Here is a 12,773-nt window from a genome sequence, read left to right as displayed (position 1 = left end):
AAATGTGTAATTATAATGTCTGATTTCTATTTTGAAGTATTGTAATTGAATGCAAGTGTTATCTGAAAATTATACACTCAGAAACCAGGCCGCAGATTCGCGGCATTCGGCCAAAAAAACAAAACATTTAGATTAATAGTGGTAATGCACGAATTAAAATAAATAAATCACCCAATAAATCTTAAGAATCTAATATCATTTATTTGGTAATTACACTTTGGTTTAAATGCGCTAATGTCTTATTTTTGTTAAACACAAAAGCCAAGAAATAGCTCCCGCTTTGTGTGGCGAATGTGTCTCCCCGCGTCCACGGCGCAGCGTCACAGCAATGGTTGCCCCCTTTTGTTCACCCGAGTTTCTGAATAATTCCCAACACAATGACACGATCGGGGTTTTATATTGTTTGCTGAAAGCTGTTTTCACTGTACCCACGCTGCCCGCGAGCTGGGCCCCGGGACTACCTCATGAATTAAAGACGAATCTGCGACCCCCTTTTTCCGCCCGGGTGTGAGGAGGTTTTCCGCAGCGCGCAGTCCGGAGGAACGTGGAGTAGTAAGTGTTTATAACGTGGATCTGTGGCGTTTCACTGAGGGAGGCTCGTTCTGTGGCACGTTCGCTCTCGTCTTTTGCAACTGTAACGTCGCAATACATGTTATTTAGCCATTTTGATTCCAGCAACAACACAAACGACACAAGAGGAAAAGCCCTGAAACACAAAAGAACCCTGTTTGTTTCCCTGGCATCATATACTCCACGGAGGAGGAGAACCATTGCATCATCATCATCCTCCTCCTCATGTGTGATATAAACATACACGAAGGACCCGATCACACATGTTGTAGTTTACTAGGTGCTTGAGGTGCTGCAGCTCAGTGTCTGGTCCTCACAGGATGAGGTCATTGTGGAGGGAAACACAGCAGAACTGGGATCCGCTCTTAACTTATAATCTGTTCACAATGTGACAGACTTCTACCACTCTTTTATTCTTTACTGGTTTGCTGAATGGGACCAGCATGTTCTTTAGCAACAAAACGACGCCTTCCTGTGCAGCTGACGTCTGATCCGTGAACACAGCTACACATTAGCACGTTGAATCAAACTCTCCGAGCTGAATGAAAACAGCGTCGATTAAAGTGGGAGGAAAACCCCGCCGGACGTTAGCCGCAGCTAACTCGCAACGTGACCTCGTGAGTGGTGGTTGTGTTTTTTACTCTGTTCGCGCTACACGCGCAATGCGAATTGTTGTTGTTTGCTAGCCGCCGTTAGCTCGTTGGCTAGCAGAGGCGCCAGCTTCATTGTTTGAGGAAGCAGCAGCAGCGGCTACATGCTACGGCTAACGTTAGCTGCACTGGAGTACACTTCAGACCTGTGGTTAGCTTTCAGTGTTTTCAAGCTAATTAGGACTAGAGCATCGTTTCATCTTTTCTTCTGTTTAAACCTATGATCACCACATGTCTCCTAATTAGATCTGACGTTGTGCGTTTGTGTTTGATCCGCTGCACGACCACTTAGCGAGATCCAGCAGAAACAAACACACTGCCGTGAACTGCACCTGTGATTCCAGTGACAGAAACATTACAACTTGTTTGCATCTGTGAATGGAGGGTCGTGGTCACGTGACTGTGCCCTGGCAGGTGAACCCAGAGCCGGACTGGTGTGAGCGTGACTGACAGCTCCGGTGACAGCAGCGGCTCACTCTGTGTGTTGTGTGTTTTGCACACACAGTCGCGATCACCCGTGTGTAACCGATCCCCCTGTGTTGTCTTTATTCCAGATGTAATCTCGAGCAGCATCTGTCCCAGCGGTGGCTGTTGGCACAATGGGGCTGGACTTTGATGTAAAGACGTTCTGTCACAATCTGCGAGCCACCAAGCCCCCGTACGAGTGCCCGGTGGAGAGCTGCCGAAAGGTGTACAAGAGCTACAGTGGCATCGAGTACCACTTGTACCACTATGACCACGACAACCCAACCCCTGCACAGACTGTACCACAGAAGAAGAGAAAGGGACGGCCTCCTCGCGCCTCTCTGCCCGGCTCAGGGGACACAGACGACGGGGGAGGTAACGGAGGCGGGGGGCCGGGGCACGGGGGGAACACGCCCGGTAGTCCCAACCGGTCGGACTGCTCTCACTCCCCGGGCAGAGAGACGATGACCTACGCCCAGGCACAGCGCATGGTGGAGCTGGACATCCAAGGACGCATTCACCGCATCAGCATCTTTGAGAACATTGATGTGGTGTCAGAGGACGACAGCGACGCAGAGGACGCTCCGACGTCCGGGGCCGGCGGCGGCGGCGGCGGGGGGGTGTGTAACGGCAGTGACGGTGGGAACGGGGGCAGCGAGGTGGGAGGGGGTGGCAAGGACCGGACAGATATCCCTTCGTCTAACGGGGGCAAAGCCACCCCCAAGTCCGGGAAGCATAAGAGTAAAGAGAAGAAGAAGGACGGCTCATCCCATCACCACAGCGCCCAGTCGGGACCTGCCATCAAGCTGCCAGAGGCCGTGTTCAGAGAGCTGGACCAAGAGAGACCTGAAGCTCCTGCTCGGCCGTCTTCTTACTACAGGTCTGTGTGGAGAATGATTATCTGATACTTTGATAATCAGATAGAACATATAACAGTTAGGGGCATGATGGTGGGAATTGAAATAACCGATCATACACTCCCAACTGATCACACACTTTTCTCTGAAATATTTAGCAATCCGTGCGTTTTCTCTTCTTGGCTGCTCAGGTACATCGACAAGTCTGTGGAGGAGCTGGACGAGGAGGTGGAGTACGACATCGACGAGGAGGACTACATCTGGCTGGACATCATGAACGACAAGCGGCGGCGGGACGGCGTGACGCCCATCCCGCAGGAGGTCTTTGAGTACCTCATGGACCGCCTGGAGAAGGAGTCGTACTTTGAGAGCCACAACAAGGTACCTCCCCTCGTGTCCTGAGAGGATCTCTCTCTAGCACTGACCCGTGTACAGAAGCTCTGATCTCCCCTCGTGCTCCTCTCTCTCTCTCTCTCTCTCTCTCTCTCTCTCTCTCTCTCTCTCTCAGGCCGACCCCAGCACCCTGATCGACGAAGACGCTGTCTGCTGCATCTGCAACGACGGCGAGTGTCAGAACAGCAACGTGATCCTGTTCTGTGACATGTGCAACCTCGCCGTCCACCAGGAGTGCTACGGTGTGCCGTACATCCCCGAGGGCCAGTGGCTGTGTCGCCGCTGCCTGCAGTCCCCGAGTCGAGCGGTGGACTGCGCCCTCTGCCCCAACAAGGGAGGAGCCTTCAAACAGACGGACGACGCACGCTGGGCTCACGTAGTTTGCGCCCTCTGGATCCCGGAGGTAAAATCCTTACACCGCCACGTGCATGGTTGATGAGAATTACATAATCGTGCAGATATCCAGGCAGTGTTCCTCTGTGCTGGTTTCAGTTTTTACATTTTCCACAGTGGATTCATAAAGATTTGTATCTTATTCATTGTTGCTGGCACATTCCATGGATGTTATCAGAATGTTACTGACATGTGTTGATGTTTGCTCAGCTCCTTGGGTCACACAAGTGCAAGTTAAATAGCGAGAGATGATCTATAACCAGCTGAATTTCATCTGCACTTTTTACTAGCCTAATCCTGTGATAAGCATATTGTAATAAAGTGGGTTTGGCCTCTCTCCCGTCAGGTCTGCTTCGCGAACACAGTCTTTCTGGAACCGATTGACAGCATCGAACACATCCCTCCTGCCCGCTGGAAACTCACCTGCTACATCTGCAAGCAGCGGGGCTCGGGCGCCTGCATCCAGTGTCACAAAGCCAACTGCTACACAGCCTTCCACGTCACCTGTGCCCAGCAGGCAGGCCTCTACATGAAGATGGAACCCGTCAGAGAGACCGGGGCCAACGGCACCTCCTTCAGCGTCCGCAAAACGGCTTACTGTGACATCCACACGCCGCCGGGGTCGGCCAGGCCTCTGGCGGGAGTGGGCGGGGCCAGCATTGGGTCGTCGCACAGCGAGGGGGAGCTGGAGGAGGACGACGAGCCCAGCATCGGCCACGACGACGACTCCAAGGGCTGGAGCTCCGAGCGAGCCAAGAGAGTGAAGGCGAAGTCCAGGCTGAAGATGAAGAGGGCGAGGAAGATCTTAGCTGAGAGGAGAGCCGCTGCTCCAGTGGTGTCTGTGCCCTGTATACCCCCCCACAGGTGGGCACACACACACTACATGTTGCAACAGGACTATACTGCATGAACTCCACAGCACCAGGACGCACATGTGTCTTTTACCTTTTTAAATGAAACTATCTGTGGAACAGCAGAGTCACCAGAATCCAAATCATCATAAATCGATAGGATGTTTTTTCTTCTGTCTAATAATTCCAGAAATCTCTCCCTGTCCGTCTGAATGTGGCTTCCACATGAAGAACACGTTTTATTTGATCAGACGTGTATTGTTAAGGACCCGAGGAAGTGCCGTGTTGAACACGTGATACCTTCAATGTCGGCGCTCTGTAGCAGTGACGGCTGGTTCTCATCAATGTGTGTGACGTTGTAGATCATGACAACAGGGCGTTCACCACAAGGTGCTCACTCACAACAACAAGAACTGATTCTATGGTTCAGAGTTCTACACTTAACAGAGCTGCCGTGATGCGGCTTCTCAGGACTGATCCTGCAGCTGGTCTTGGCAGGAATCAGCTCAATAACAACATGTCACGTTTACAGTTTTAGAAAGAAAGCTGTAACAAGCATCACCACAGGCAAAGACAAGAGCCCCAGAGGTGTTCTGTTTATCACTCATCCCTCCTTGTTCCTCTCCAGGCTCAGCAAAATCACCAGCAATCTGACGGTACCCAGGAAGAGCCAGTTCATGCAGCGACTCCACAGCTACTGGACCCTGAAGAGGCAAAGCCGCAACGGTGTGCCTCTGCTGCGCCGGCTCCAGACCCACCTGCAGTCCCAGCGACCTATCGAACCCCTCCCGACACCGCCGTCATCACAGCTTCCTCCAGTAAGTATTTTGAGTGTTTATTATTCTTCTTATCATTTTGAGCTGAACCTCGTCCAGACGTCTGATCACGTCTGTGGGTTTGTGCTTGTTGGTGTTGCAGCGGGACAGCGAGGAGAAACAAAGTGTGTTGAAGGAGCAGCTGAAGGCGTGGCAGAGGCTGAGGCACGACCTGGAGAGAGCCCGGCTGCTGGTGGAGCTCATCCGCAAGAGGGAGAAACTCAAGAGGGAGACGGTGAGACACGGATCGGATTTGCTTCTGTCACTAACCGAAGTCTACATACAAGCAACAAAACACTATGTTATCTCCAGTGGGCTGTGTAGGACAGTGGCTAGATGTAGAGAAGTCTTTAGAAATCTCAAAAAGCCATTTATCTGTTATAATAATTGATCTTCATTTGTTTTAGTTTATCTCAAATGTTAAGAATGATTGGTTAAAGTCAGGACATGGGGCCGTGAGGGGGTAATATGCTGTCACATTTAGGTGTGGGTACATTTTAGTGGAACACACAATTCAATCTGCACAGACTTTACAAATTGTATTCAGCCAGTCAGTGGTGATAAACGCTGTTTAATGAAATGAGTTTGTATTCAGATCAAAGTGCAGCAGATGGCGCTGGAGATGCAGCTGACTCCTTTCCTGGTGCTGTTGAGGAGCACGTTGGAACAGCTACAAGAAAGAGACACTAACAACTTTTTCACTGAGCCTGTTCCACTGGAAGAGGTAAAGACACAAAAACATGCACGCACACACACCCACACACACACACACCCACACACACACACACGCTCAGTTGGCATAATTACTCTTTTTAAAAACCTGGTACAAGTATCAACAACTTTTCCTGACATCTTCTTTTTAAGATTAAAGTTTACTAGAATGTGTGGCTGATGCTTCTGTCCGATCCCCACCCACCCCTCTCCAGGTGCCAGACTACCTGGAACACATCGACACTCCAATGGACTTCCAGACCATGTGGAACCTGCTGGAGTCCCACCGCTACCTCACGTTCGAGGCCTTCGAGGGAGACTTCGGCCTCATCGTCAACAACTGCCTGAAGTACAACGCCAAGGACACGATCTTTTACCGCGCCGCCCTGCGACTCAGAGAGATGGGCGGCTCCGTCATCAGAACGGCCCGGCGCCACGCTGAGCGGATAGGCTTCGACTACGAGACCGGCATGCACCTCCACCGGGAGCCAAGTCCCGACAGCCAGTGTGACCAAGACCGGGACAGAGAGAGGGAGCGGGAAAGGGAGAGGGAGAGAGAACGGGAGCGGGAGAGGGACCGAGACCGAGAGAGGGACCGAGAGAGGGACCGAGAGCGGGCTCGAGAACGAGAACGAGAAAGAGAACGAGACCAGCCGCTGTCTTCCAATGAGGATGGTAAGTGATCTCTCGCTTTATTTTTTTGGCAGCCAACACAATATTTACGAAAGCAACAATTGGAAAAAAAATAGACAAGGGTTGAAAAACACTGGAGCTCTTTTTGTTTGGCGGAGGGAACATTAAGGCGATCCGATTCCATGGTTAATTAATACCTCACATTTGATACAATATACAATATGATCTAAAATGACAGGTTCTCAATGAGTCAAGCTTTGGCAGGAGAGATGAAATTTAACACTTGCGCCTCCATTTTCCTTTAAAGCAAGAAATGAATGAGAGTGAAATTCTGGAGGGAATTAACCTTTATTCCTTCCATTATTTCTCTCACATTGATTTGGGAGGAGGGCAGAGGTGGACTGTCTGGAGGTCACAAAGGGATAAAAGGCTCAGAGAATGAATCATACTTCTTGTAGGGATAATGTTAAAAAGAGTGAAAGGGAAACAGGGACATTCAAGTTCAGCTTCTTGATGTGTTTTTGTTCATTAAATGTCAGTTCCAATGATTTCCTTGTCAAAGCCATTAATCGCTGAAATGGTATTTTAATGTCCATGGATTGAGATGCAGAATGAGAATATATTGTAGAGACAAAAAGCTCTTTGGCCCAAGTGAATCCTTTTGGCCAGTAGATGGCGCACGCCATTCATGCAGGAAGCCAAAAACATTGCCACAAAAACGTCTTCATATTTCTTTGCTCTGAAGTCAAGATGTATTCATGTTTGTCACTAGATTAAATAATTTGTTGCTTCAGCACAGCATTGGTCTGGTAGCACGGACACTGACCATCATCACATTTGACTCTCTTCCTTCGTCTGAGGTTGATAAACAGCTGTTTCTGTCTCTGCCTCTCACAGACCTGCTCCTGCCAGAGAACAGGCGGCGGCTGCCACTGGAGGAGCAGCTGCATTACCTGCAGTCGCGTCTGGACGAGGTCAGCCTGGGGAAGCACAGCATCGGCCAGTCTCGTCGAGCCAAAGCTCTGAGGAAAGAGATCAGCGTCATCAAGAGGAAGCTCGCACACCAGCGGGAGGGGGGCTCCGGCCTGGGGGGGCGGGAGTCGGGGGGAGGAGGAGACCGGGGTCCCTCTCTCACCCATCACCCGTGCTCTTCGGGGCACCATGACGAGGGGGGAGAAAGCAGCAGCCAGGAGATTGGTGGAAAAGGTGCGTCTAGGAAGTTGTGTAATATAATGCCGCGGAGAGGCGGTGGTCTAGTGGCAGAAACTTGGACTATGGGCAGAGAAGGTCTCTGGTTCGTCTCCACGGAGAGACAACAAAAGACGAACCTGGATTGATCTGTCCAAAAATCCAAGAGTCTCCCTACCCTCTCTAGTGCCCCTGAGCAAGGCACCTTACTCCCCCAACATCTGCTCCCCGAGCGCCGTTCATGGTCGCTCACTGCTCTGTGTGTCCTGCACCAGATGGGTCAAAAGCAGAGGTTAAATTTCCCTACCTGCATGAGTGTGTCTGTGCATGTCTGTGAATGTGTTTGGGACTAATAAATGCAGCTTAATCTTAATCTTAATCTTATAATTTGTGTGCTACATGAATATGTTAAAAAGAAAGTTACACACTTAACGTTTGCATCCACTCCTAAATTATCAACCTCTCTCCTCCTCAAGATATGAGTGTGTCCTCGTCGGCCCTGGCCCCAGAGGTGGGTCGTCGGACATCTGTCCTCTTCTCCAAGAAGAACCAAAAAATGGCTGGACCCCCTAAAAGGCCGGGACGCCCTCCCAAGAACCGTGACGCTGGCTACGCCGGGGCAGGCGTGAGCCAGAGTCCAATCGGCCCCCCACAGCTCCCCCTGCTGTCCCCCACCCGGCAGAGGAAGAGACCTCGAAGCCCCCGAAGCAGCTCCAGCTGTGACAGTGACAGTGACAATGACGACCTGCTGCCAGGTACAGTCAACACACAAACAGTTTATACAATAGACACAACACAAATCTTTGAGTTACACACTGAACTCGCTCTCTCTCTTGTCTCTAGGTTTGCCAAGTAATGGTTTTGATGGAAGAAACCAGCCGGTCACAGAGAGCTTCCGCGTGTACAGGAGTGAGTCTCGTCTCCCTCGTTCCAGCTCCGACTCCGAGTCCACGACCAGCAGCAGCAGTAGTGCAGCTTCCGACAGAACCAGGTGACCAGTGCACACACTCTATATTCACAAGTCGGACAAAGCAGGATGTGTGGTGTTTGCCTCAAGCTCCTTTAGTCCAAAGTATTATGTAATGGGTCTATGGAAAGGGACAGGAATAATTTGCAGTAACAAACCCTGAGACACTTATCTCTGCAGGTTTATTGATGTGATTAGATCTTTAGGCTCATGGTTCTTATCAACCAGTTCAAACAAACTCCTGATTAAAAGGTGACAACTCAGTCGTGGGTCATATTTCTTACAATGAGTGTTTTAAAAGTTTGTTTTCTTGAGTTCTTTAATCTCCATGTGATCGGTTGATGAAGAACAAATGAACAATTTGACATTTTGTGAATATCACACCTTGGCTTTGACTTCCTGGAGGCTTGTCATCACTTTGAGGCGGAGAGACCACAGAGATGCTCGGAAGTGACTTGTCGTGGCTGCTAGTCATAAAACAGGGTCAACGGTCCGGAGTGTAACATCTTGTGAAACCATAGCTTCATATCTTTTACATTTAGTTTATGAGCAGATTTTAAAAACAAGATGTAATGTGTGGATGACTGTGCACAGGAACAAATATGCAAGTTGCATTAACTAGTTCAACAGTTGATGCAGGGATGGGAAAGTGGCTCTGATCCTCTCAACTAACGTTCTGCAGGAAAAAGTCAACACCTCAAGGTTATAAAGGGATTTATGCAGCGTTTTGTTTTTGATAAACAGAAGTATAAAATCATAAGACCCTCAGGGACAGTTTTTGACCTGTTGAATTCTACACACTTGTATTTAAGTTATACACGTGTTAATGGAAGTGTTTCTTTTCTCTCGCAGTACGACTCCCTCCAAACAGGGCAGGGGGAAGGCGTCATTCTCTCGCTCGGCCTTCCAGGAGGACAGCAGCGAGGAGACGTCTGGGACCGAGAACGACTCCTATTCGGTTGGAGGATCGAGGAGCGTTTCACATTGTGAGCAAACTTTTCTCAAACTCACCAACACGCTCCCTTGTGTCAGTGCATGCGCAAGTAGTTTCTCTCGATGTGGACCGTGAGGGTCTAGTGCACATTTCGGGATTTAGAAAATGTTGGAGATGACAAACTACAGACAGATGGATTCGATTTTTCATATTTTAATCGTGAGAACGCAGATACTAGGTGATCCAGTCGAGACACAGGTCCTCACACTTGGTTTTTAAACAAACGAGTTCCAAGTCAGAGACTTTGGAACTCACAGAAAGTCAGGTGCTCGCATCAGAATAAAAACAAACAAACTGCTGGCGTAGTCAGCAGGCTGCCATTGTTTGTGTGATGCTTTGCACTGAAAAATCAAAGGAAAAAAACAACTTATACTTTTGCCACAATTCTTCTTCTTCAAAGTCTTCTTCAGGCTGTAGGCCTATGTTTCCGTTCTAAATACGCAGCAACCGTTAGGTGACACTTCCCACTCGACCTGCTCTCATTGGCTGGAGCCCACTCACGACTGGATCTCCCAATTTCAAATCGTAAAAATCTATATAAACATTTATATAAATATTGCATCTACCTTGTACTACAAAAGCAAACCGGAATTACGGTCAATATTTCTGTAAAGTTTCACACTTTGCTGTATATCCCTGTAAAGATTGACTTTCCTAATGATAAAGATGACAATGAATAATTTCCAGGAGTAAGGTTGGATGAATGCTGGCTGTCTTCCTGATCCTGTGTTTGTTACCGTCAGTGGTGCGTAGCCGGTCCAGATCAGGATGTTGGATGACCTCAGACGACTACAGCTCCCTGGAAGCTTTGGACCTGGTGTGGGCCAAGTGCAGAGGTTACCCATCATATCCTGCTCTGGTGAGATGACACAAACTGCCTCTGTACTCCCCAATGTGCCTTAATGGCTGCATATCTAACCCTCCCCTCTTTCCCTTTGCCTGCAGATAATTGACCCGAAGATGCCCAGGGAGGGGGTGTTTCACAGAGGTGTCCCAATCCCTGTCCCCCCTTTGGATGTGCTGAAGCTCGGGGAGCAAATGACCCAGGAGGCCAGGGAGCACCTCTTCCTGGTTCTCTTCTTCGACAACAAGAGAACCTGGTTAGTGTTCATCTCGACTCATCTTTTACACAAACTCATTCAATCATCGTCTATTTAGTTTCTTCTGTGTTTGCTCCCACGGTCACTCTGTCTTGTTGACAATGAAATGAAGAATAAAACCCAAGAAGGCAGAAGGTGACTGGGCTTCTGATGTTACTGAGCGCTTGCATGTTTCCTGCGGTGATGGTTCAGAGGAAACAAAACTCATTGTACTGAAGTGCAAGGCGACAGAACCTACAGCAGAAATAGGGCAAACGTGGCTTTTGAGAATAGGAGGGAAATAACACAGCGTCTTTGTAGGTCAGAGTGTGCTGCTGCACAACCACTGACTGTTAAGGGCTGGGAGGGCTTTGAGAAACTTGACGACATCAGCCACTTTGCTAAAGCTTCCAGGAAGCATTCAGGAGGTCGCCTCTTTCCAGGTTATTGATTGGTTACTTGGTCTGTTTGGCCTTTAATAATCTATTAACTGTAAAGACTTGATGACAGAGAGGTGTGCACTGATCTTAATTAATCACTGTTTTAAAAGAAGATTTAACCCTTCACCATCTCTGTGTTGGTGCGTGCAGGCAGTGGCTCCCTCGCTCCAAGCTGGTGCCGCTCGGCGTGGACCAGGAGCTGGACAAGGAGAAGATGCTGGAGGGCAGGAAGTCCAACATCCGCAAGTCGGTGCAGGTGGCGTACCACCGCGCCATGCAGCACCGCAGCAAGGTGCAGGGAGACCCCAGCAGTGAAACCAGTGACAGTGACTGAACACACGTGAACATACGTGTGGATCCCTGCACACGTTGTGGAGTACGTTTCTTAAATCGAGAGCCCGGCCCGACATCACGACACCAAACAAACCGTGCCAGCCGCACTGAGTGGAAGAAGACGTCCACTCCATCAGCCCCAAGACGCACACACTCATGCACACTAAGCCGTATTTAATCCGACATGTAAAATATTGTAATTAAGAGAATTGAAGAAAAAAAATTATAGTATTGATTGATGAAAAATTACATTATGTTCAGAATCCTGAATCCGAATATTCCTTGTATGTGGTTGATATATATGTTTAATACGTTTACAGAGTCAAAAGGTGACTATGACACTATGATGTCTGCACAACTCTGCCTTTCCCTGTCATTCCTACACATCAGTCACACGTGTGCGTTTGCGTGTGTGAACAGGGAAATGCATGTAGTGTACATTGATGCACACAATGTGGGCACGTTTTCACACGTGTCACCCAACTCCAAAAACAACCATGACAAAACAAGAAGCCTGGCGCTGGAGCCATTAGTCAGTGGAGCACAAAGACTGTTGCAAACCAACGTTAATGTTATTTATTCTGCTTACTCCTTCACAACAAGCTCCACCAGCTTGATCCATGAAGAACTACTTCTAATCACTCCGACCCACACGAGACCCGGCTGTGGTGCTCTTTCCGTCTGTCACTCTGTGATCATCACGTCTCCCGTTTTTACAGTTTTTCTTATCGTACGTCTGTGTCGCACAGGCCGCTGGTCAGAGAATCACGAGGACTGAACTGAAACACGTGATGGCCTTGCACTCTCTCTTAGTCTCAGGCTGAAGGCCTTAGAACTTTTATATATACAGATTACACAAAGATAGAAAGTTTAATAAAAGGAATTGAGTTTTTTAAACCTGTGGCTCGTGTTGTGGTCACTGTGTCGCTGCCTGAGGGGCGGGCCGTCTTTGTTCACCCTCAGAAGTCTTCCTGGTTTCCTGATCGATTGTTGTGGATCATTGTGGGAGGTTTTTAACCCTGCCTTATTCTTTCTGTGTGTGTGTGTGTGTGTGTGTGTGTGTGTGTGTGTGTGTGTGTGCGCGCGCGCGCGCTGTGAAGAAAGATTTTACTAATTTATGTGTTGAACAGTGATGATATTGTGGTGTGGGCCACAAACTTACGAACACAGAAACATAAAATTATTAATTAATTTGATTAATTGTGAATCTGTAGCCGGTCAGAGGACCTCAGCTGAGCTGCGGTCCTTCATTCGTGGCCCAGGATGCATTTGGGTTCACACAGGGACAGAACGTGGCCTCAGGTGGCCCCAGACCACATCTGAGTGTGTTTTCTGTGATGGGATCGTGTTCAGACCTGAATTTCTCTCTGACCTCAAACGATCAGATCACCTAAAGACGGATGTTAACACCAGGTCTGAACTGGGTCCATTATA

The 12,773-nt window shown here is 48.9% G+C and overlaps 1 protein-coding gene across 2 annotated transcripts; it reads left to right on the top strand.

Annotated features, from left to right (window-relative positions):
- Nucleotides 1-344: 344 nt before the first annotated feature.
- brpf1 (bromodomain and PHD finger containing, 1) lies at nucleotides 345-12,242 on the top strand. Of its 2 annotated transcripts, none has more exons than XM_062392529.1 (16): nucleotides 345-552; nucleotides 1,775-2,565; nucleotides 2,734-2,923; nucleotides 3,051-3,338; nucleotides 3,675-4,192; nucleotides 4,808-4,997; nucleotides 5,098-5,229; nucleotides 5,590-5,718; nucleotides 5,921-6,380; nucleotides 7,236-7,544; nucleotides 8,003-8,281; nucleotides 8,370-8,517; nucleotides 9,346-9,479; nucleotides 10,231-10,346; nucleotides 10,433-10,587; nucleotides 11,157-12,242. In XM_062392529.1, the coding sequence occupies exons 2-16, from the start codon at nucleotides 1,820-1,822 to the stop codon at nucleotides 11,338-11,340; spliced, it is 3,978 nt and encodes a 1,325-aa protein (XP_062248513.1). In that variant the 5' UTR covers nucleotides 345-552; nucleotides 1,775-1,819; the 3' UTR covers nucleotides 11,341-12,242. The 2 variants fall into 2 exon arrangements, with proteins under 2 accessions (XP_062248513.1, XP_062248514.1); XM_062392530.1 differs by lacking the exon at nucleotides 345-552 and adding an exon at nucleotides 625-1,187.
- Nucleotides 12,243-12,773: the final 531 nt, after the last annotated feature.

Source organism: Platichthys flesus, chromosome 7, assembly GCF_949316205.1.
Source record: "Platichthys flesus chromosome 7, fPlaFle2.1, whole genome shotgun sequence".
NCBI lineage: Eukaryota > Metazoa > Chordata > Actinopteri > Pleuronectiformes > Pleuronectidae > Platichthys > Platichthys flesus.
This window is presented reverse-complemented; position numbering and strand designations above follow the sequence as displayed.

Bases quoted from the DNA above. Each gene is read 5' to 3' on its own strand.
- brpf1 (XM_062392529.1), top strand. From the start codon at position 1,820: ATGGGGCTGGACTTTGATGTAAAGACGTTCTGTCACAATCTGCGAGCC. The intron at 2,566-2,733 runs GTCTGTGTGGAG...TTGGCTGCTCAG, and splicing joins CGGCCGTCTTCTTACTACAG to GTACATCGACAAGTCTGTGG. The intron at 8,518-9,345 runs GTGACCAGTGCA...TTTCTCTCGCAG, and splicing joins GCAGCTTCCGACAGAACCAG to TACGACTCCCTCCAAACAGG.